At 45.2% G+C, this 25,923-nt stretch overlaps 1 protein-coding gene across 12 annotated transcripts in view; it reads right to left on the bottom strand.

Annotated features, from left to right (window-relative positions):
• PTPRT (protein tyrosine phosphatase receptor type T) overlaps positions 1 to 25,923 on the bottom strand; it is an 852,204-nt gene that overhangs the window by 398,103 nt on the left and 428,178 nt on the right. For all 12 annotated transcript variants that reach the window (XM_068262870.1, XM_068262859.1, XM_068262860.1 and 9 more), the window contains exon 2: positions 6,485 to 6,610. Coding sequence is in view for 11 of the 12 variants with exons in the window: in XM_068262859.1 (XP_068118960.1) it covers positions 6,485 to 6,610 (126 nt within the window). In the remaining variant the exon portion in view is untranslated. The remainder of the gene's footprint in view (positions 1 to 6,484; positions 6,611 to 25,923) is intronic.

Here is a 25,923-nt window from a genome sequence, read left to right as displayed (position 1 = left end):
GGAGAAAAAGTCCAAAGCTCAGGCCTCGATTGCCAGGTAGAGGGAGAATTCCAGTACTGGGATCTTCTGGCCAGAGGCATGTAATCCACATATCCTTACACTCAGGGCTGCTTCTCTCATGAAGCAAGTTGAAACATTTGCATCAGTTGCAGAGATTACAAGGGCAGCATTTTTGTACTGTGTTTACACTAGGTCAGAGAAAGGAGAAGTAAGAGGTGAGCGAGGTGAAGAGGTCATCATGGGGGAAAAGCAGCTTGTTGTGCTGTGTGAAGAGTCTGACACTGAGTGAGGAGGAGAGAGACAGGAGAGCAGCAATGTTTTATTTGACTTGCACAGTAGAAGGAAGGAGGTGGCTCTGCTGTCCTGACTGAGGAGGAATGGATAATGGCCGACTGGCTGAGGTTGCGCAGTTTGTTTGTCACAGACTCACAGCCAGCCAGCGTGCTATTGTGTTGAGCTGCAGAATGTCATGTGAGAACATTTAATGAGTAAATTGCCGGGTGCTGTGCGTTCATTCCATATCAGGCTGGGTGGGGGGGGTCACATTTTCACAAGTTTGCCTCAGGCAGCAAAAAGTCTACAGCCGTCACTGCTTATACTTACCTGTCTTAGCCTATACAATTGGTCTGGATCAAGTTATCCCTTAAAGGGACTCCGAGCAGTGCAGAAACTATGGAAAGATGCATACCATTTTGAAGCTCTCTCTCTCCAATTTCCAATGATATATAAACCGCCGCCCTACGCCTTTTAGTTTTCACTATTTTCGCGATCTGCGGCTGCCGCGATTTTGACCGCGAAAATATCGAAAACTAAAAGGCGTAGGGTGGCGGTTTATGTGTCGTTGGAAAGAGGAGAAAGAGAGCTTCAAAATGGTATGCATCTTTCCATAGTTTCTGCACTGCTCGGGTCCCTTTAATAAAATGTATTTTTGCTCACAGGCTAAGAGCATTTTGCATATAGTGTGTAAGATGGCAGTGGACAAGTTAAGTAATTACTCCAGAAATCAGAGCAGTCATAAGAGAGGCATTTCATGGAAGAAAAACAAATAACAAATGGGCTACAAAGAGAGCCTGGATCAGAGGTTGTCTCACACAAACATCTTTGTATTGTCCGCAACCAAAAGAACAGTCATTTCTCTGCACCCACATATACTGTTCAGTATCAGATTCACACCACTGTGAAGAGGTGGGATATATTATACAGGAAGGAAACAAATCAGTTCTTAAAGGTAATGTGTAGGATGCAGATACAAATGGGGAAAAAATAAAGATGTAAGCCATTCCGGCAAGGGCTAAATATTGATGGCTAACTGACTGGGTCATAGTATCTCCATAACAGCAGGTTTTGTGGAGCATTCACAGTGTGAAGTGATCAGTTCTGAATAAAAGTGGCCTAAGTAAGGCCAACTGATGAATTGACATAGGTGTTCAAGGCTCACTGATTCACATGGGGAGTGAAGCCTCATCTTTAATTATTTTACACATGCTGTATTGGAAGTACACAAATACTTTAAAGAGGCCCTGTAGTGACATAGTAGAATGAAGTAAATTATTCAGGCTATCCACTTTTACGTTAATTATCCTGGTTTCAGCATCGGAAGCACTTCCTATATATTGCTGTATATTGAATGTAGCACTGCCCTCTCTGTGATGCTTAACCTAGGCAGTTAAGCTATGCAGAGTTTTCCTCCCAGAGCATTCTGGGAGATCGAGTATATTTTGTACTGGCTTCAGAACTCAGATCAAACAAACACTCACAGAGCTGCCCCTGACAGCCCTAAAAATGTTGCCACCTGTGATAAATTTCAGAATGTAAATCAGGAAGAGGAAAGATTTTACAATGGGCAAACACTGAATAAGGCTAGGTGAAATGGATCAGTTTTTGTGAACAATTTTTTTCCTCCCCGTTTTCAAAAAAAAAAGACCTTTTTGCAGTCTACATTTCCAGTCCGTGGAAACGTATCCCCAGCCCTAGCCGTGGGTGGGAAAGGGGGGTGGGCGCCATGCTGAAGGGGGTAGCAGCCAGGACGGGGGGTTGCGGCGGGAAGGGGGGTAGTCGTCGTCGTCCCCTCACCTGAGTCCCCCATTCCCAGCTCATCTCCAGATAGTTGCGGTTTAAAATCATTTAAAAATCAATGTATATAGCAAGCAGCAAGTGGGGAACTTACTTTCGTGCGTTTCACTGGTTGCCGTCACTTCCTGCAATGCCACCCTCTACACCTCATTGGGTGACATTGCAGGAAGTGACGCGGCGAGTGGTGGAATGCAAGGAAGTAAGGTCCCCGCTCACCCCTTGCTTTAACACATTGATTTTTAAATTATTTTAAACATACTAGCTGGAGGGGGAGTGGGGGGCGAACCCCCTCCCCGCCGCCCGCTGCGACCCTCCCATCTTGGCTGCTACCCCCTACCAGCATGGCGGCCCCCTCCCCACCCACAGACAGGGCTGGGACACAGAAACGGATAATTTTTTGCGTCAAGAGCTGCCTGTGTAGAGGGGGGATCTGTTTTGCCATAGATTTTCACTACCCCTCCGTGTATCAATGAACGATCCGGAGTCAGTGAAAATCCTGCAACTTCAGACCCTGAAGTTAGGTTTTCAAAACGGATCCCCCAGAACACAGACAGATCTGTTTTTGTTTTTTTTAAGTGAAGACTGATCCGGGCCAAAAACCGGAGCCACGGAAACGTTTTTTGAACAATTGTGAACCTACTCTGAGGCTAAGTTCACAGTGGGACGTTAAAGTCGCGCGTTAAAACAGCATTTAACGCAGAATAACTCACTGCAATGAAAAATCAATGCCCTGTTCACAGTGCACACGTTGCGTTGGTGTCTAACGCTGCACGTTAAGTAAAAGTACTGCATGCAGTGCGTTATACACGTTATTAGCTGCGTTGGACTGTTTGCACATGCTCAGTAATGACTTGGAAGCATACTTTTCATTGCCTGTATTTTTTACTGTATCTGCTGTATGCGACAGTAACGCTGCGTTGCCACTTTTTGGGCGCGTTGCGTTGTAAGCTTGCGGTGCGACTTTAACGTGGCATCAAAACGCAACGTCCCACTGTGAATCTAGCCTCAATCATTTAGAAATTGATATTGTACAGAAAAAAAATAAGCAATCTTATTTATTATGTTATTTTCACTGCGGTACCTCTTTAAGCATACTTTATGGATACATATTAAATGCCTCAATTAATTCTGTATAAAAATTATGACAATATCCAACTAATATCTTGTACTATTAAAAACAGAACATAGTACATCAGATTAATGTATTATTTTTTATTAAACTAGAAAAAAGTTTACAATGCCTGTTTTAGCAAGAAAAAAGTATGCTTGATAAAGCAGGGGTGCTCCCCTGGGAAACGCAGCGCAATAACGTTTTTAAACACAGCATTTGCATATCTTTGCGGCTAACACCGCTTTGCTTTGCTGGCTGTTTTTATCTCCTACCACACTCATAGCCGGGGAATCAGGCTCGTACCGGCCGAGCGTAGAAAAACTTTTACATGCTCACCGCAGCATGTTCCAAATAACCACCGTGGAATCCCGACTCGATCACCATCCAAGACCGTGAGGATATCTGTACAAGCCAGGTCCCTGGCATAAGAGGGACACAAGCGTGACAGCTGGCAAACCTATATAGGTTTCTCCGGCCTCGACAACCAGGTGAGACCTTTCCTATAGGGCCTAGAGCCCTCACCTACTAGTATCACAGTGTGCGCTTTTGTTCTCCTTTCTGTCTCCATATCCAGCACTGTTCTATACAGGTAGCAGCACCTGTGATACAAGGGGACCCGCAGACCGCTCTCTGATGGTAAACTTTAATATCAGAATCCACAGATCTACACTTAGCAACAAAAATAATTCCTTGAAGTCCTCTTAACTAGATTTTGGAAAGCTCACAAAACAGACACTTCAGGGAGTTTTTGTAGAAGACCGACAAAGAAAAAAAAGCCATTTACGGTAATTACTATCTCTACAATTATCACTGGCGTTTCCCATTTATGAAAGGTGCTAAAAAGAGAAAGCTGACAATACAGTCACTGTCTTTCTTTCTATTTCTCAACGCAGCCACTGCTGAAATGTTCTTCTGCTGTCTAAGCAACAACAGTAAAACCTGACAAAACCCCAAAACTAATTCTAATGGTGTTCTAGTTGATTAATAAATACTAAAAAAAAAGCTTCCCCCCTTGCTATCTTCCACCTGACAACAATCATTATTCCTCTGTGCACAGCAGCTTCCCTCTAAGTTACTATTCAACGTCAGATGGAAGAGGCCAAGCAAAATGCGGCATCACTCTCTTATTCAGAGTAATTGGGTGGAAAGGATGAGCCAAGCCCTTCCCGGCAGCCATTTTGCACAGGTCTGAGGCTTGGTCATAGGTCTGTTGTGAAAAATTACAGACCTGTGACTAAGATTTACGTAAGCGCAACAGACATGAGTTCAGGCTCATGTCAGCATACTTGCTCTGGATACTATGTTATCCCATAACCTGATATGGGCAGTAGAAAATTAAGCATATTTGGGCTGTATCCAGCGTCCTGCCCATCCTATCTCATTCATCCAACACGAAATATAGACCAGCTGCAGGTGCTAAGGGTTTGTCACACTGATCACATATTATGTCTAAACAGCAACACAGTACTCGCTAATTGTGGACTCATCGTGCCACGGCACTAGTTATTTTTCTCTTCCTGTACTTTTCTAAATTTTATTTAATATTCACCATAAAGAAAAACAATACTTTTAAGTACAAACTAAGGCAGCATTGCAAAAGAAACAACTTAGAAAATAAGAGGTAAGGGAGGAGAGGAAACAAGTTAAAGGGGGAGTGGGGGGCAAGGGTAGAGGGAAGGGGAAAAAAGAGGAGTGTCTTCCTTCAAATCGCCAGTGACCAGAGATGAAGACAACTCTTTCTGTACTTTTGATGCAGTTTATGGGGGAAAAAAAAAAACATCTCTCTCTCACTGCCTCCAATGTATTGTTGTCATTAATTTAATTCCGTAAAGAGCAACTATCAAAGTTAACTAAAATTGTAAGTGCCACATATATTTTCAGTAATTACTAGCAAATAGCAACACAAAGGCTTTCTTTATCTTTTCATGTTTTATATGAAGAAAATTACATTTACAGAGGACAGTTCTTACTGTGGGCATTACTATGGAGGACTGTGCCCAGCACATCCAGCATACAGAAACAATCTTCTCTGGCTCTAATACGGTAACTGGAATCTGTTCAGAACGATAGAAAGCAGAAATAGAGCTTCAAATGTGTGTAAATAATCATCAGCTGAAGCTCTGTGTTCCTGTCTCTGTCTCTCTCTCTCTCTCTGCCATGCAGTGTAAACAGTTTACACCCAGGTTACAGTGCAGTTCTGCCTGCCCCTCCCCGATGCTGACACAAAATTGTTACAAAACAGCGGGTAAACATGGCTTTTGTTTTCACATGGGCTGAGCTGAGAGAACTCTGAAAAGCATTTAGTGTTCCTGGCTAAAAGCTCTATAGGTATGTGGGGTTTACACAACAGTTTCTTTTACAGTTGTTGTTTAAGATAAGCTGCATCATAATAATAGCTCCACCCCTTTACTCTTCCTCCTCCATAATTCTTTCTGTTTTAGGAAAGCAAATTTTTGTTTTTCTTAACATCTTAGTAAGGGGGCTTTTAGGACCATTGTAGTCCCTTACACACTCCAATGAGTTCTGGGTCACCATGAGCTTGCTGGTTAGTCTGTACCTCTCGGTTTACAAGCCCTACTCCATAGAGCCAAATTAATCCATGCCATGCACTGATGAGGATCAAACAATCCGAAACAGTCTGTATGCATGTTGGATTATTATGGCTCTGTACAATTTAACAAGCTGACACATCATTGCATTCCAGCGGTTCTGGAGGTGTGTTTAGCTTCTAAGGGTACAATGGTTAATTTGCATATATTCAGCAGTGGTGCTCTGGGAGACATCTCGAGCTCACTCTAACCTGAATTATCGCAAATTCTTTCTGTTTTAGGAAAGCAAATTTTTGTTTTTCCTCCATAAGAATAGACATGGACATTTGTCCATTACAGTGCTCATTTACATGGAGAAGAGAGAAGGGGTTTATAGTCTGTACCAGGGGCATACCAAAACCTCCAGCAAAACTCAGCTGTCCGGGCCCCCCTGATTAAGCCCCCATGAGATTGCCATACATTATTGTATTTACACCCCGCATACTGCCATGCGTAAGGGGGTCCTGTGGCAAGAAGAGCAGAGCAGCAATACCAGCATACATTACTTTTATCCAGCAGTGGGACAGGACAGGACTGCACTCCTCCTCTTTGTGAGGACCTGTTACTCCGCCGGATAAAGGTAATGTATGCCGCTGCTCTTGCCACAGGAGCTCCCCCTCACCAAGGAGGGCCGCGGGGACTATTGTGGCCCCTGGTCTGTACTGTAGAAAGGTTTAATAGAAAGATTAGTGACACAATGACATTTTGTTACCTGTTGGCACGGTAGAATCTAATGGAGGTTTTTCCCATGTGTTTACTTGTTCCCAGGTGAATCCGTTGGTACCCAAAGCCACGCTGTACCCACAGCTGTTATAATGTTCCTCAAAGGTGCAGCCACCTGTAAAAGAGGGCAGGATGCTTCATTAGTGATTGCCATAACAAATCCAAAACAATAATACAGAGGTTGAAAATAACGTTTTTTTTCAGTGTGATAAGGCTTAAAGTAAAAAAGACTAATATTGCATGTGATTCTTGTAATTACATCCTGCAAACATTGTCTAAAGTGCCCACAAGTACAGCATTATGCTAAACACACCTCTAGCTTGATACGAGATCTCATCTGAAAGTGTCTGCACAATCTTGTAATCATCTGTATTGAATTATCAACAAATTTGTTTTTGTTCATCTTGCACCAGCCCAAGAATCTTCCCCCTCAATGCAAATTGCCCCACCCGCCTCTCTTCCGGTTATGTAAGGCTCCATTTTAATGCTGCAGGACTGGTGGGTCTCTGGGTTAATAACTTACTTGTTGGCCTGTAGTTTGCTCACCCACCTCCAGCATCAAGACTGCTGTGGCATTTTTTCTGAAGCTCTGTGGCTACCCCCACCTGCATTGCCATGGCCCGCCCCCAGCTCGGCAGCAGGACGTGGCATCATGGGTGAGAGTGGACAAAGCTGCAGCAGGAGTTTAAAATAAAGCACCATGGCAGTGTTTCTAATGTGAGGGGGAGGAGAGCATCACCTTCAGGTGAGTTGTTAAAGGACCACTATTGTGAAAAAAGTAGGCAGTTAACCACTTGCAGTGGCTTGCCAAAGTATTCGGCCCCTATGAAGTTTTCCACATTTTGTCATATTACTGCCATGAACATGAATCAGTTTTATTGTAATTCCACGTGACAGACCAATACAAAGTGGTGTACATGTGAGAAGTGGAACAAAAATCATACATGATTCCAAACATTTTTTACAAATAAATAACTGCAAAGTGGGGTGTGCCTAATTATTCAGCCCCCTAAGTCAATAGTTTGTAGAACCACCTTTTGCTGCAATTACAGCTGCTTTTAGGCTACTTACACACCAAGACATTGCGTTTTAGGGGACGTTATGGTCGCAAAGCGTGCCCCTAACGCAACGCCTGGTGCTCTTAGATGTGGACGTCAGAGTGAGCCGCTTTGTGCAGTTCACTCTGGCGTCCGTGATGCCGCAATGCGTACTCTTGGATGCATGCGGCATCACGTGGTGCCGCCAGCCAATTGCCGCACAGGCAGTAAACACTGTACGTTACACCATGCAGTGAATATTAATTAGCCATGTGGCTGGCCGAGGAGGAGGAGGGAAGACCTCCTCCTCCAACACTACTGAGCATATGCGCACAGTCTAATGCCGTAGCATGCAGCACATTCAACGGACGTCCTGCGTTACAATGTAACGCAACGTGGGCACTGTGAACAGCCCATCGATTTTTCATTACTGTGCGGTGGGCTGTGTTACAGGCTGCACTAACGTGCGCCTGTAACGTCTCACTGTGAAAGCAGCCTTAGGGTATGTCTCTACCAGCTTTGCACATCTAGAGACTGAAATTCATGCCCATTCTTCTTTGCAAAACAGCTCCAGCTCAGTCAGATTAGATGGACAGCGTTTGTGAACAGCAGTTTTCAGATCTTGCTACAGATTCTCAATTGGATTAAGATCTGGACTTTGACTGGCCCATTCTAACACATGGATATGTTTTGTTTTAAACCATTCCATTGTTGCCCTGGCTTTATGTTTAGGGTCGTTGTTCTGCTGGAAGGTGAACCTCCGCCCCAGTCTCAAGTCTTTTGCAGACTCCAAGAGGTTTTCTTCCAAGATTGCCCTGCATTTGGCTCCATCCATCTTCCCATCAACTCTGACCAGCTTCCCTGTCCCTGCTGTAGAGAAGCACCCATAGAGCATGATGCTGACACCACCATATTTGACAGTGGGGATGGTGTGTTCAGAATGATGTGCAGTGTTAGTTTTCCACCACACATAGCGTTTTGCATTTTGGCCAAAAAGTTCCATTTTGGTCTCATCTGACCAGAGCACCTTCTTCCACATGTTTGCTGTGTCCCCCACTTGGCTTGTGGCAAACTGCAAACTGGACTTCTTTTGCTTTTCTGTTAACAATGACTTTCTTCTTGCCACTCTTCCATAAGGGCCAACTTTGTGCAGTGCACGACTAATAGTTGTCCTATGGACAGATTCCCCCACCTGAGCTGTAGATCTCTGCAGCTCGTTCAAAGTCACCATGGGCCTCTTGACTGCATTTCTGATTAGCGCTCTCCTTGTTCTGCCTGTGAGTTTAGGTGGACGGCCTTGTCTTGGTAGGTTTACAGTTGTGCCATACTCCTTCCTTTTCTGAATGATCGCTTGAACAGTGCTCCTTGGGATGTTCAAGGCTTTGGAAATCTTTTTGTAGCCTAAGCCTGCTTTAAATGTCTCAATAACTTTATCCCTGACCTGTCTGGTGTGTTCTTTGGACTTCACGGTGTTGTTGCTCCCAAGATTCTCTTAGACAACCTCTGAGGCCATCACAGAGCAGCTGTATTTGTACTGACATTAGATTACACACAGGTGCACTCTATTTAGTCATTAGCACTCATCAGGCAATGTCTATGGACAACTGACTGTACTCAGACCAAAGGGGTTGGAAGGGTTGAAAAATGGAAATGTGTCCATTTAATTAACTGTATACCTGGGAGGAAGGAACAATAGGAGCAATAGGAACTAGGAACAATAAACTTATAAAACAAAATAGAAGAAACAACACCCTCAAATCCCACCCCTCACCCACTTCCCTTGTTCTGCTCCTGGGGATCTGCTAGTGGGTCATTTCAAACCGAAATGAGAGTAAAGGTGAAAAAAGAAAAATGGTTACGAGTGTCGGCTAGTAGAGAAGAGAAACACATCTCAATTGGGTAGCTCTAGATGGCCCAAAGTGCCAGATAATTGCTCTATGCAGTACCAGGAGGAGTATTTAAAAGGTTCAACCGGACGATATGTTTCTTCTTGGGTGAAGATCATTTTAATGAAGGATTTCCATTTTTTGAAAAAAATGTTGCATTTTTTTCTTTATGCATCATTGTGTCAGTTTTGTCCATCATAAAAAGGTCAGACATCTCAGGCAGCTTTTTTTCGGCTGCTAAAGTTACAAAAAGGATATCTGGGGTTTTGGGGGGAGGGGTAGGAGATGGAGAGGGTTTATAATATGCGTGAAATAGTATGGGGTCACAAGCATGATTACCACACCCTAACCTGGACAGGAAACGAGAGACTTGCATCCAAAAATGCATTATTTTGAAGCAGAACCACATGCAGTGTACCATATCTGCGTTTGGTAGTTTACACTTAGGACATTCTGGTTTATAATCAGGTGGAGTATGGGCATAGTGAATATTGAAGGCGTATTTGGCATGATATAGGAAAATGAGATGGGATTCTCTCCATGCCTCACTGATTATGATTTGTCTAAAAGTAGTCAAACCTCCAAGATTTTGGCAGCTAGTTGAGGATGGGTAAAGTATTTGAGGGTTTTCTCTATTTTCAACAGCATTTTCTGAACAGCAGTTCCAAAGTCTAACTGACAAAATAGTGTGCAAGTGAGTAGGGAGACTGGCTGGTATCTTATGATTTTGGCAGGTAAACTGCTGTCCGTGGAATGCTGTTGAAAACAAAGAAAACCGTGAGAATCCCCCATGAGGAGATGGACGGGCCCAAAACCTGTCAGTTCTGTCAGATTTTAACTGCCTACTTTTTTTCGTGATAGTAGTCCTTTAACCCTATGATACCCTGATCATGGCAGCATTACATGACAGACTGTTTTTTACGCTGAAGTACTCTTTAATCATAACCTCACCTTACTTCTGAAAACCTAAAAAAAATTAAACCTGATTCCTATTCCAATATTCCAAGCTGAAGTATCCAGGCAGCCATACCTCTTTGATGACTAATTTTTCAAAGTAAAGATTATTCTGTCCCACAGTGTTCATCATGCATGGACAGCGCTGGGTCCTGCAATCCTGCCATTTACTACACGTGCAATCCCTGACACACACACTGAAGTGTTACATGAGGTTTAATTCATTAGTCAGTAACTGATTGCATTACAATTGCCTGAAGATTAACATTTCGTGCATGGTGGGTGAGACGCTCACAAAAGCACCCTTCATTAGGCTTCATACGCTCTGCCACGCATGCAGAAGAGCCTTCTGCGCCTGTGCATTCTGGCCTTTTCAGAAATCAGTGCACAAGGCTGCCAGGACAGCAGTGTAAATCAATGGGCGAGCTGTGTTTGGCACAGCCAGATTGCTGCACGCCTCATTCATTGTAGCCAGCCACAGCGCACAGCTAAGCAAACTGTTCGCTTAGTTGATCATGTGTAATGAGCAGTTCAGCACGGAGCACCCTTTCCAGCCAAGAGTTTACTAGAGCGTACAGTCCTATACAGAGAAGCGGCAGCTGGGTAAAATGCATGTCTGATAGAGGAAGCTATTGCACTACTCATAGGCGGCATGCTAGTTCCAGGGCAGGGTAAACGCTGTTTGGCAACACACAGAACGAGAGAAGAGCAATAAGACTCTCCTAATGTGTAAGTTTATACTAATCCGGGGTGGAGATAAAATCCAGCCAATCAAAATCTCTAGATTAAATCCAGCCAATTAAAACCTCTATCTGCAAGTTAACCAACCAGCTGTTAGCTAATTAATCAGCAGCTACTGGGTTTGATTTGTTCAATTTCAATTTCTATACTGTTGGACTGATTATCCTACTGTTAGGCCTGAGGCCCACTGGCAGTGCTTTTGGGGATGGTTCCACTCACAGCATTGCGATCGCAGAGCATTCAATTGCTGCAGAGCCAAATCACAAGCTCTCTGAAAATCTTGGCACTTCTGCCTTACAGTGCTTGTAAACCAGAGTATGGCAATTTCTGCTAGACTGGTTCAAGCAGTCACCTTCCTAAGAAACTCTTCAATGGGTACCCATAATGTGGATTTCTTTGTATTTGTGGCTTCTCCTCTGCACCAAGATTACATACATACCTTTGATTTGTCTCTGTAATGTCCCATTCCTCAGATATCCTTACTTACTGCCTTGTCAATTTTTTTCCCTGTTTACAGCAGTAGCCAAGTTTATGCATTGCCCTACCGGCCTCCTGTCACTTCCAATCTAAACAGACGTTTCAGAGAAACTTGGGCAGGGAGCACACTAATTTGATTCATGTGCACTCTGTCGCATGTGGCAAAATACACACCGCCACACTGGTCACTTAAAGAGAATCTGTACTCTAATATTCTTAAAATAAAAAGCATACCATTCTCTTCATTATGTTCTCCTGGGCCCCTCTGTGCGGTTTCTGCCACTCCCTGCTGCAATCCTGGCTTGTAATTAACAGTTTTAGGCAATGTTTACAAACAAGACATGGCTTCTAACCAGATAGGCTGTGAACAGCTTACTGTGTGACTCATGCAGAGCTTGGAGAGGGTGTGTAAAGCTTCTGCCAATGACAAGCAGTGCTGCACATTCCACACATTCCAGCCTCAGCCGACAGAGCCGACAGAGGAAAGAAGATAAGATTTATTACAGAGACAGTGCAACTAGAAAAGGCTGCAGTAAGCCAGACCACATTAGAACAGGCATAGGAACTTATAGGATAGAAGAAATAAGGCTCAACATTTTGTTACAGAGTCTCTAAGTCTATTGCCTGCTCGGGAAGCATCGCTGATTTTTTGCATTCATCTATCCCTTTTTTTTCCCAAATGTTAAAGTCCAACAACTGTGCATTAGTAAAACATTGTTATTTTGATATGTGAAACAGGGCTAAGATTAGATCAAGTAAAGGCATGCTTAGTTCCAGTTTAAAAGTAAACCTTACTGCAGAAAAACAAAAATTTACAAATAAAACAGAATCAATACATAGCAGTGGAGATTAACGTTCCTTCTGAACAAAAACAAAACAAAACTCAAATAGCTAATTCATAATTAGTTGTCATGTTTACACTGAATCCATTACAACAGATTAAAGCATCAGTTGTACAAATTGATAATAAATAGCTTCCGTAGGACAGTTAAAAGCATGGCAGGTTAAATTGTTGTGAGTTCTCCCTCTACTGTATAGAGTGTTGACATCATCAGCAACATGGCTGCTTTTCATGCAGGCATAAGACAGGTAGCAGAAATAAGCTACAGGAAGGAAGTATGAAAATATTCTAAAACAGCAGTCAGAGGCGTCGCTAGCCCCTTTTATTCGGGGCCCCCTGCCCCGATTATGGCTTTGGGGTGCCCCTAATTGGCGCTGCCGCCATTTTGTCGGAGATGGCGGCCGCCATGTTGTAGGTGGCGCTCACCGCTGGTAATAGTCAGCGCCGGCCGGCCAGTAGTGAGACTCACTGTCCATCCGCCCCCTGCCCAATCAGGCGGCTGGAGAGAACATGAATAGCTCCGCCCCTGCACATGGAGGAAACTTAATTTGAACGAACACCTGCTCGCCCACCCGCGGAACCCCGCATGGCACCACACCAGCCTGGCAATTCAGCGGGAAGTGCCAATGCTCCACTCTCCACACAGCAGCGAGCCACAGAGAGATATGCCAGCAACAGTCAATAATTGCAACTGTGCCTCTGTGTGCTGATCTCTGCTGCCTCCAGTATGCCCAGGATAAGCTGGTACTCTGTGCCAGTGGCTGCAGTGTGTGCTGATCTCTGCTGCCTCCAGTATGCCCAGGATAAGCTGTTGCTCTGTGCCAGTGGCTGCAGTGTGTGCTGATCTCTGCTGCCTCCAGTATGCCCAGGATAAGCTGTTGCTCTGTGCCAGTACAAAAGGAACAGGAGCGCACCTCTAGTGCAATAAAACTTTTTACTAAAAATTGAAAAAACGCATTAAAAGTTACACTCACAGTGTATCAGTAGGTATATGCGCCTGTTAGGCCTGCCGGCAGTCCTCTCCTCTCACCCGTGCTTGGCCAGAGCAGCGGGGACCGATGACACTGGTGGGGAGCTGGAAGCGGTGGGTGGAGCCAGGACGCCGAGATGCCGTCTGACGTCACGACGCGTTTCGGCGTTAACCAAGCCTTCGTCAGTGACGGCTGTCTTTTATCTACCCTCGTGTCGGAGGGGAAGGGGAGGAATCAGGAGGTGTTTCCAATGCGTAAGCGGGGCCGCCTCTCAGGGCTCGCTATTTTGTACACAAATTCTTTAATATAACAACAAATACTTATAAATTAAAAAGAATTTTTGTGATACAATTGTTGAATGTATCTCTGTACTTGCGGACTAGCACAAGAGAATTGTTTCAACAGGACTCTAAAATAAATGAGGGCTAGCGTGCACCCGTTAGGGTACAAACTTATGCCATTAATGATTAACTTATATAGCGCCTGTGCACAATTATAATACTGGCGGTTGAAAATGAAAAACTATAAAATTAAACAGTGGGCGCTGCGAGACTTGAGAAATAAGAGTGCCCACGATCTGGGCAATCATGGCGAGACATATGACCGCCGTTCCCTTAGATGGCAAGGGGAAGGGGGATGCGAGAGCGGACTAAACATCAAGCTAAGACTATCGCGGGGGAACCGGCTTACCCGGATTAAACGGCACCATGCGACATTACAGTCGCACTGGCCGCAAGTAGTGTCAGTGGTCCCCCACTATATGCTAGCAGCTGGAGGGTCAAAAGATATCACAAGCTGTATCGAGCACATAGATACCTGGCCAGGTATTGTGTACCCTAGTTGTGATTGTCATCACGTCAAGGACAATGATATTTCATTACTAGCCACAGGGGGTATCAGTAAATACCCAACGCCTTTCTTTTGGTACTGCTCTGTGCCAGTGGCTGCAGTGTGTGCTGATCTCTGCTGCCTCCAGTATGCCCAGGATAAGCTGTTAAGCTCAACACACACCATACAATCTTGGTTGTACAGATTTACCAAATCTATGTAGTATAAGGGCCAACAGATTGAAAATACCTTGAATGATTGATTGGATAAGCTCTTATACTACATGAAAGTGGTAAGATTGAACAACCTAGATTGTATAGTGTGTGTTGAGCCTTACTCTGTGCCAGTGTCTGCAGTGTGTGCTGATCTCTGCTGCCTCCAGTATGCCCAGGATAAGCAGTTACTCTGTGCCAGTGTCTGCAGTGTGTGCTGATCTCTGCTGCCTTACAGTATGCCCAGGATAAGCTGTTTCTCTGTGCCAGTAGCTGCAGTGTGTGCTGATCTCTGCTCCCCATAGTATGTACAGTCTAAGCTGTTACTCTCTGTCTGCATTGATAGTAAAATAGCTGCAGTGTGTGCTGATCTCTGCTACCCCCAGTATGTATACTGTAAGCGGTTACTCTGTGTCTGTACTGATAGTAACCTAGCAGCAGTGTGTGCTTATCTCTGCTCCTCCAGTATGTACAGTATAAGCTGTTACTCTGTGTCTGTATTGATAGTAAACTAGCTGCAGTGTGTGCTGATCTCTAGTACCTCCAGTATGTACTGTATAAGTTGTTACTCTGTGCCTTTACTGATAGTAAACTAGCTGCAGTGTGTGCTGATCTCGGCTACCTCCAGTACATACTGTATAAGCTGTTACTCTATGCCTGTACTGATAGTAAACTAGCTGCAGTGTGTGCTGATCTCTGCTACTTTCAGTATGTACAGTATTGGCTGTAAACCCTGGTACACACATACAATTTTGATTAGCCAATGTTATTACTTCTAGGTATTATAAGAGCTCAGCTGTGTTCATAGTACGTTCAATGTCTGTTAGCCCTCCAAATACATGGAGGTGGTAAAATTGGTCAGTGATTGAGCAATCAAAATTGAATGTGTGTATCTGTATGCATCTTTACTCTATTCCAATACTGATTGTAAACTATCCAATTAAAGGACAGGGGCTCAGTCCAACATTTTGATGGACAAGCCCATTATCTTTACCTTACAAAGCTGTAACTTGGCCATGGCCACGCCCATTTTTGTGGCAGCGCGCTATGCGCGCCACAGGTGCCCGCCGCCTGGTGCCCATGGGTGCCCCCTATATGTTAGGATCCAAGAAACGCCCCTGACTGCAGTTATCATTTAAGCAAAGATGCTTCTTGCATTACATAGAGAAAGTGAAAAAAAAGCAAAGCTCCCAACTGACCCAATTACCCGACCCTCTTTCTTACCCATTTGTCTCTCTTTCAGGACTGATATAAAGAACTATATAAATATATGTATTTTTTTTACTGTATTTAACTGACTCTAAACTTTATTCACGTTGTTTAAATGTATATATTATTTTCAAATGTTAATACAGTATGAACTAAAATAATGATGATAAAAAGGAAAACGGTTTAGTTTAAATGGTAACATCACATCTTTTGCTTATGAATTCTTTATGGTAAGCCTGCCTAGGGAGTAGTGGGGGCGTGGCTAGGGTGTGGCTGAGGCGTGTCTTAAAGGTATCACTGTTTGTTATCTCAAAATGTTGGTAGATATGAAAAAGGCAGATGCACACCATATTACTAGTCAATCACAGGTAACATTTTTAAACCACATTATTACACAAAGTTTGCAGTTTACACTTCACAAAACCTATTTTTCTTTCATTTCTGCAATGTTGATAGGTTTTCCTTGTGCTGCTTGATGCTTGTAAACCTATATGTCAACCCATGCCAGAGCTAATGGAAAGGATGCTGAGGAGGCAGAAGACCATCACCAGAACATGTGCTCGCAAACATGTAATGAGGCCGAGACGGAAAAACGTTTGCAGTGAAAGATTACGGCTAAAAAAGAACCACTTAAATTGAGATAAAGTAGCAAAATTAGACCATGAAGAAATTTCTGCATGCTCAGCAGAGTCGGGAAGTGACCTGAAGAAGAAGCCATGGAGTTCACAAACTGCTGAGAATTATGAGGAAAATAAATGCGATAAACAGGCAAAGGCAATAAATAGAAGGCTGGGAAGGGGAGGCTCAAAGCCTGATGTTAGATGCAGGAAGGAGAAATCTCATAATCCCCACATAGGAAAATGGGCAGAAGATGCGGCTTTGTGCTGAGTGGCAGATTGTTTCAGCAAGAAACAAGAAATTGATGCCAAATGTCAGTGCAGTGGTTCCGCTGGTGTTATGGTTTGTTCTGGCAGCATTTATATTTATCCTTACTAAAAATCCATTTCTGGAAAAACCTGTGAATTAAGCAACATATCAAAGAAGACCAGTGCCTGTGGTGTAAATGATTTTTATTTTTTTATCGTGGTCAAAATAGTTACAACCCTTAAAGTGAACTTGAATAAAAAATACTATTAGTAAAATACATCTACAGATAATAAAGAATAACAGATTTTCTTAGTATCGATTTTGTTTATTTTTTTCAAATGATACTAAGTATTTCTGACACTTGTGCCCAGGGCCGGCCTGCTCATGAGGCGGGGTGAAACTTTTGCCTCAGGCGGCAAAGTTCTAGGGGCGGCACCCGCCCATCCGTGGGTGCGGGGGGTGGGGGGGGCGGCCGCCAAGCTGGAGGGGTAGCTGGCAGGACAGGGGTATTGGGCCTAGCGGTGGGGAGGGGGGGTCGGACCCCCCTCCCTCGCCTGGGTCCCCCGATCTGCGCTCCCCCCCAGCTTTAAATGTAGAGTAAGCAGCCAACAGACATTAAGAGGCGGGGGATCACTCACCTCCTCCTCGTTCCAGCTCCACTGACGTCACGTCCTGCAACGCCGCCCACTGTATTGTACGTGGCCTCAGGCGGCAAAAAGTCTAGGGCCAGCCCTGCTTGTGCCTGATGAGAGGAAGCGTGTCCCCACATAAAACTTTTCCCATTTATGTCAGAGCAGCTGCTACGGTTCCACTGACTTTTTTCCAGGTTTTTTTTCCCTTTCTTCTTTTATAATCTTTGTTTAAAACCACTTAACGACCGCCTAACGCCGATAGGCGGCGGCTGGTCGTTAGTGGTTTTACATGGAAACGGCCGCTCGTTGGAGTGGCCATTCCATGTCAGTTCACGGAGGGGGTCTCTGGAGAGCCCACGCAGCACAGATCCTTCAGAATTGGCCCGGTCCTTAAGTGGTTAACAGAAACAATTTTTCAAACCCAGAAAGCACGTCAGTACAGACAAAAACCGCTTAAAGGGATCCCAAAGTGAGGCGCACATGGTGGCTGCCATGTTCAGTTCCTTTCAAACAATGCCAGTTGCCTGGCAGTCTTGCTGATGAATTTGGCTGCAGTCGTGTCTGAATCACACCTGACAAAGCATGCAGCTATCTGGGTCAGCCTTAGGTGAGAAAATCTGATCTGCATGTTTGTTGAGAGTCTGTGGATATGAATATTAGAGGAAGGCGATCAGCAGCACAGCAAGGCAATTTGCATTGTTAAAGGATATCCGAGGCAAGTAATAAAAATCTATCTTTACTTACCTGGGATTTTTTCCAGCCCCTAGAGGTCACGTGTGTCTCTTGACACAGCTCTGGTCTTCTCCTTCGTTTATAATTTGCCCATTGTACAGTCTTTCCTCACCCTGATTTACATAAATTTATCACAGGTAGCAACATCTTAACCTCTTGCCGACCGCGTCACGCCGATGGGCTTGGCCGCGGCGGCAGCCCCAAGACCGCCTAACGCTGATTGGCGTGAAGTCCTGGGGCTCTGTTTTGCAGGCGATCGCGTGCATGCTGCGCGTGCATCTCCTGCTTGGGGGGCGGAGCTCCGCCCCGCCTGCAGTCTCCGAGCGGCTATTGCCACTCGGGAGACTGTTAGACGGCGTGATCGCCGTCTATTTACATGGTGCAGCGCTGCGATCAGCAGCAGCGCTGCACTGGGGACTGTCCCCCTGGGGGACAAGAGAGCGATCGGCTCTCATAGGCAGAAGCCGATAACAGCCGATCGCCATTATTTGCTGGCTGTGGGGAGGGAGGGAGATCGGGTAGATAATTAAAGAAACAGTTTTTTTTTTTAAATAAAAACAGCAACAATAATATTTATAAAAAAATAAACATGGGGGGAGCGATCAGACCCCACCAACAGAGAGCTTTGTTGGTGGGGAGAAAAAGGGGGGGGGGGGAATCACTTGTGTGCTGTGTTGTGCGGCCCTGCAGCTTAGCCTTAAAGCTGCAGTGGCCAATTTTACTAAAAATGGCCTGGTCACTAGGGGGGTTTAGCACTGCAGTCCTCAAGAGGTTAAAGGAAACCAGAGATGGCTTCCTAGCCCTTATTTATACTTACCTGGGGCTTCTTCCAGCTCCATGAGCACCGGGGCCTACCTCACCCTCCTCCTCAGGTCCCCCATTCTGCCGCTATAACTCCCAGTAATCCCTCCTTCTGCGAATGCGCAGGTCGTCACGTTCCCGTCCCCTGGAGCATTCTGCGCCTGCCCAGTAGTACAGCGCAGAATGCTCCAGAGGACGGGAGTGCGGCAGAGCTGCACATGCACAGAAGGCAACGACTGGGGGTAATTGACCAGATTACCGGGAGTCATAGCGCCAGAACAGGTGACCTGAGGAGGATGGTGAGGGAAGCCTCGGTGCTCGTGGGTCTGGAGGAAGCCCCAGGTAAGTATAAATAAATGGTACACTTTAAGTGCATTACTAAGGAATGGTTGTGTGTTTTGAGTTGAATAGAACAAACACCTGGTCTCCCAGAAACGCGCATGTAAAAATTGGTAAATTTGGATGCAGGGTGAAGCTGAAAAACGTCTCCCCCTGCTACTGCTGAAACTTCTGCGTAAAAATCTATTCCTCTATCGACTTGAAGCAACTTGGGGGGGGGGTTACATAATTTGTGCTTTGGCTATTGCCGACATCAAGATTAACATTTTGGTAATTAGCGCTCTGGCTATTGGCAGCACCCAAATTGGTCGCTTAGTGCCGCTATAGCGGCTTCCAAATAATCAGTGACATCACTGGGAGGGTGGGATATATATATATATATATATATATATATATATATATATATATATATATATATATATATATATATATATATATATATATATATATATATATATATCTCAAGTGTTTATGATGCTAGGGTACTGGGATAATTACCCTAAAAATTTGTATCCTGAATAATTTACTGCATTCAATTATATGTTGTTTCAGTGCCTCTTTAAAGCCATCCATTATTATTCTAACAGTAAATAACTAGAAGTAAAATAATTCTTAAAGCTAATGGATAATAACATTGTTGTAAAAATGATTTGCTTGCCCTTATTGTACATTGCACATGCCAACCCATCCAATTTGAATTGTTACTCCATTTTTGATCACTTTTTGTTTCTAAATCCTAATCAGCAGGAACACTGTTTATAAATCACCTCTACTCATTTTTATGCGACCTTAACAGCTATGCACATCATTAATATGTGCTTTCAGGAGACATAAGCTCAGTTTGGTAAGAATTACAGGCCGCCAGCATCAAGTGAATTTACTGCGGCAGACCTGGGTGACGGTTACTTAAAATGCAGCGCGATCTGCCAGGTATGAGGCGAGAGCAGACGGTTTTTACGTGAGAACTCAACTCATTTTCTCTGGAACATTCAAGTGATTTAGGTCTTAGTCTAGTTATCATTCCATGTTGCCAGATGTATTTATTTCCAATATTTATATAGCTCTGAAATTGAACATTTCTTTATGGGGTACATAGAAGCAATTATTATCCTACCTGCCAAGATTATAACTCATTGTCTCAGACAGGGCTCTTTCTGTGAGAAGGAGGTACCTTTAATGAATGTTAAATAAAGCAGACCACCATATAGCAAAGTCCTAGTAGTAAAGGTAGCCATACATCTAGAGATTTGGCAGTACGATAGACAATTCAATTATTTTATAGAATCGAAAGAGTGTGTTTCAGAATTCCCAATCAATGAAAAGTGGCCGATATCATGTTGAATTGACCAGCTGAGTCAATCCAGCCGGATGCAAGCTATCGGTCGATCGCACAGGAATTGGCTACTGTTCATTCGATCCACTCAGATTTTTGCATTCAGAGCATGGAAAAAAGGTTGCTGGATATAGCCACTAGTAGAATATCTGTAAAATTACCAATATTTCACTACTTATTTCTGATAAATATTGGTAATGTTTACCGATATTTTACTGTGACCTAACCCTACTCTCACACAGAACCCTCCCTCTACCAATGCCTTATCCTAAGAAATACTAGCCCTCCCTCCCCCCAGCCAGTGGTGCCTAACCTTAACACCTAAGGACCCCCAAATACACACACTCCTATTCACTTAAGACCCCCGCCGCGATTAGCACCAATACACATGCATTTGGGCACCAGATAAACAATGGCAATAGATGGAAATTTGAGGAGGCACCCGATAAAGTAGCAGGTGCCCTGACTAATCGCTTTGCAAATTGCAGCTAGAAATAGAAGGCACTTCCCAGCTATTTTATCAAGCACCTCCGGGCGTCCAAATCTTCGGCTATTGCCGAAAATCGATGCCTTTATCGTTGCCGTCTATAACAGCACCCCTTCTCATCAGGTCGGTCTGGGTACCCTTTTTTCCTGTTTTGGAGCCACAATCCCTTCTCCATCAATAGCAATCTGCAAGAGGGAGGGCGAGCGGCAGTTGAGTCATAGGGGCGTTTCTAGGGTCCTTGGAGATCGGGGGCACCTGTGGGCACCAGGCGGGGAGGTATATGCAAATGGGCGGGGCCATGAGGTGAGTGGGCGTGGCCATGGGTGGGGCCAAATGTACATGAACTTAGCAGCGGTGTAAGCTACAGATAACAGGTCTGCCCATCGAAATATTGGATGGAGTCCCCTGTCCTTTATTTAGATAATTTACAATCAGTATAGGAATAGATCAAAGATGTATACGCACATACAATTTTGATTGGTCAATCACTGACCCCCAATTTTACCACCCCCGTGCAGTAAGTGGGCCAACAGACAATGAATTTTAAGAACAGAGCTAAAATTGGCTAATCAAAATTGTATGTGTGTACTAGGCTTTACAGCTAATACTGTACATACTGAAAGTAGCAGGGATCAGCATACAATATAGCTGGTTTACAATCAGTAAAGGAACAGAGTAACACCTTACACTGTACACACTGGAGGTAAATCAGCACACAGTGCAGGCACTAGAGAACAGCGTATACTGTACATACTGTAGGCAGCAGAATTCAGCACACTGCAGCTAGCGTGCCAAAAATATGAGGATCACATTGTGCGGCGTGCTTATCACGCCGCACCGAAAAATGGGTGGGCCATGGAACAGAATATAGGTGTGGTAACGGGTGGAGACAAATTTACATGAACCTAGCAATGGTGGGACATTAGATTATGACAGTGGTGGCGAACCTTTTGGAGGCCGAGTGCCCAAACTGCAACCCAAAAGTCACTTATCTATCGCAAAGTGGCAACAGCAATTTAAACTAAATACTGTACAAACGTTTTAACTCATACATGAACATTATGGAAAATCCAAGTTGAAAATAAACTGTGAAGATAAACAATTTCATCCATCCTACTCCTGAAAAATGTATTCAATTTTTTAGAACCTCCCAGTTTTATTTTCTGTTTTAAAAAGCTAAAAAAGTAGGTTTAATGCTATTGTCTCATATGATAAGGATTCAGCTTTTCCCATAGTCTCGCAGTTAGCAATCATGTGACCCCCAACAAGAAATTCAGCAATCATGAGGCCCCCAACAAATCATGAGGCCCCCAACAAGACAAATTCAGCAATCATGAGGCCCCCAACAAATCATGAGGCCCCCAACAAGACAAATTCAGCAATCTTGAGGCCCCCAACAAATCATAAGGCTCCCAACAAGACAAATTCAGCAGTCATGAGGCACATAAATAGACAGCATTTCACATAAATAGGCAGAATGCCCCCTTAATATGGTAGCCCCCCCAAGTTAGGTAGTGAGTGACAGGGACCCCCAGGTTAGCTAGTGAGTGACAGGCACCTCCAGTTAGGTAGTGAGTGACAGGGACCCCGATAGTGAGTGCCAGGGAGCCCCTTTAGGCAGTGAGTGCCAGGGAGCCCCTTTAGGCAGTGAGTGAGTGCCAGGAAGCCCCTTTAGGTAGTGAGTGAGTGCCAGGAAGCCCCTTTAGGTAGTGAGTGAGTGCCAGGGAGCCCCTTTAGGTAGTGAGTGAGTGCCAGGGAGCCCCTTTAGGCAGTGAGTGAGTGTCAGGGAGCCCCTTTAGGTAGTGAGTGAGTGCCAGGGAGCCCCTTTAGGCAGTGAGTGAGTGCCAGGGAGCCCCTTTAGGTAGTGAGTGAGTGCCAGGGAGCCCCTTTAGGTAGTGAGTGAGTGACAGGGAGCCCCTTTAGATAGTGAGTGAGTGCCAGGGAGCCCCTTTAGGCAGTGAGAGTGCCAGGGAGGCCCTTTAGGCAGTGAGTGAGTGCCAGGGAGCCCCTTTAGGTAGTGAGAGTGCCAGGGAGCCCCTTTAGGCAGTGAGTGCCAGGGAGCCCCTTTAGGCAATGAGTGCCAGGGAGCCCCTTTAGGCAGTGAGTGCCAGGGAGCCCCTTTAGGCAGTGAGTGCCAGGGAGCCCCTTTAGGCAGTGAGTGCCAGGGAGCCCCTTTAGGCAGTGAGTGCCAGGGAGCCCCTTTAGGCAGTGAGTGCCAGGGAGCCCCTTTAGGCAGTGAGTGCCAGGGAGCCCCTTTAGGCAGTGAGTGCCAGGGAGCCCCTTTAGGCAGTGAGTGAGTGCCAGGGAGCCCCTTTAGGTAGTGAGTGAGTGCCAGGGAGCCCATTTAGGTAGTGATTGAGTGACAGGGAGCCCCTTTAGATAGTGAGTGAGTGCCAGGGAGCCCCTTTAGATAGTGAGTGAGTGCCAGGGAGGCCCTTTAGGCAGTGAGTGAGTGCCAGGGAGCCCCTTTAGGTAGTGAGTGAGTGCCAGGGAGCCCCTTTAGGCAGTGAGTGAGTGACAGGGAGGCCCTTTAGGCAGTGAGTGTGTTTGGAAAATAAAGTATGTACAGTATTTCATGAATTGGAGAGAGTTGTCATCATGGCTTGGTTTCCAAGCCAATGATGTATTAACAAACTGCTAAAGCTTAAAGACAGACGATGCATGCAGACCTATCCCGTGGTACAGTTACTGTATATACCTACAATGGTTTTGAGCTAGAACCACAAGAAGTTGACACACAGTCCAAGCACTGACGGCAGACAGAAGCCTAATTGGGGGAGAAAGCTGCAAATTTCACTACCTGGCAATAAGGAGGTAAGCATTACAGGCAAGTGCAGAAACAGATAGTACTAGCAAAATGTGTCTTTTTTATAAGATCACCATAAAATAAATACACTTTTACCTGCAGCTGGCACAGAAAAGAACAACTAGCCTCCAAACAAAGTGTCCAGGTCACATACAAAACTGCACCAATCCTGCTAACTCTCCATTGGTTATCAGTAAAATTGATAGCCCATTTCACAATCTCTCTGCTGAATGACCTGTGTACTAGATACCTGAAGGATCTACTGGAACTGTACATCATGCAATGCATCTTTCAACTTGCAACCACAGTCAGTCCATAAGACTCTATTACCGAAAAGGCTCATATAATGTCTGAAAATACATGACCTTATGAGATTGTATAATTCTTGTGTACATACAATTTACAATATAAATTTAAGTATATCTTCAAGTGAAAAACTAAAAACCTTTGTCATACAGTAGTTATGTATGTAATGCAAAAAACACATGTGCTAAATGTTGCAGTCCAACAATATAAGCATTACAGGCACCTCATCCCTCTGGGTTCCTGCTTATCTGATCTAGAAGTGTATATAGAGTGACTCAAATAGCAATCTCTGTTAGCAGATCTGACATCTAACATCAACCTGCCGGCCAATTAGCAGCGCCGGCGGATTGTTAACCCCCGATCTGCCGCATACAAGGTGTATAATACACTTTGTAATGTATACAAAGTGTATTACACAGGCTGCCTCCTCCCCTGGTGGTCCCAGTGATCGAGGGACCACCAGGGGAGATGGCAACTGTGCATGTAAACACACATACACACTGATCCTGTCCCCCTGATCACCCACAGCACCCCTCAGACCCCCCCCTGATCACCCCCTAAGACCACTGTTTGAACCCAATCACCCATCAAACACCCCCTGTCACTGGGCAGGATCTGAGGGTGTGTGTGTGTGTGTGTGTGTGGGGGGGGTGATCAGGAGCTCCCAGGGGGCAGTTTAGGACCTAATCTAAAATATAGCGTTGACAGATAGTGATCTGTCAATGCTATATTTTAGATTAGGTCCTAAACTGCCCCCTGGGGGCTCCTGATCACCCCCCCACACACACACACACACCCTCAGATCCTGCCCAGTCCCCCCCCCCTGTGTACTGTATACATGTATTCTCCTCTGTAATCACCCACTGATCACCTGTCAAACACCCATCAATCAGCCCGTCACTGCCAGCAATCAGATCAGACCCTAACCTGCCCCTTGCGGGCACTTGATCACTCGCCCACACCCTCAGATCGCCCGCAGACCCGCCCTCAGATCACCTCCCAAGTGCACTGTTTAAATCTGTTCTCCCCTCTAATCACCCACTGATCACCCATCAATCACCCCCTATCACCACCTGTCACTGCTACCCCATCAGATCAGACCCTCATCTGCGGGCACCCAATCACCCGCCCACACTCTCAGATCACCCTCAGACCCCAACCCCCCCCCCCCCTCCCCCCTGATCACCTCGCCAGTGAATTTCTTGCATCTATTCTCCCCTCTAATCACACCCTGATCACCTATCAATCACCCCATCACCCCTTGTCACCACCTGTCACCGCTATCCATCAGATCAGACCCTAATCTGCCCCTTGCGGGCACCCAAACACCCGCCCACACCTTTAGATCGTCCTTAACCCCCCCAACCCCCTCCCCCCCCCATCACCTCCCCAGTGCAATATTTACATGTGTTCTCCCCTCTAATAACCCACTGATCACCCGTCAGTCACCTCCTGTCACCCCCTAGCACACCTAACCATCAGATCAGGCCCTAATTTGCCCCGTGTGGGCTCCTGATCACTCAGCCAAACCCTCAGATCCCCATCAGACCCCCTTCCGATCACCTCCCCAGTGCATTAATTGCATCTATTCTCCCCTCTAATCACCCCCTGAGACACCCATCAATCACCTCTTGTCACCACCTGTCACCCCCTAGCACTCCTACCCATCAGATTAGGCCCTAATCTGTCCCCTGCGGGCTTCTGATCACCCAGCCAAACCCTCACCCGCCCCACCCCAGTGACAGAATTTTTTTTTTGATCACTGCAAACAACACTGTACAATAACTGTGGCGCTGTAAAGATCAGTTTTTTTTTTTTTTTTTTTGTAATCAAAACTCAGTGACCACAGCTTTCTAATTCACAAGTACTCCCTTTTGCTAGGTAGGTGCTCTTTTTCCTGGGTAGTCTCAGAGGAATGCCCCCTAAATTTAGCAGTCCACCATGGCAAAAAAGGGGTATTACGCTGAAG

This window comes from Hyperolius riggenbachi, chromosome 12, assembly GCF_040937935.1.
Source record: "Hyperolius riggenbachi isolate aHypRig1 chromosome 12, aHypRig1.pri, whole genome shotgun sequence".
Lineage (NCBI taxonomy): Eukaryota > Metazoa > Chordata > Amphibia > Anura > Hyperoliidae > Hyperolius > Hyperolius riggenbachi.
Note: the sequence above shows the minus strand (reverse complement) of the source record. Positions and strands in the feature narration are given on the sequence as shown.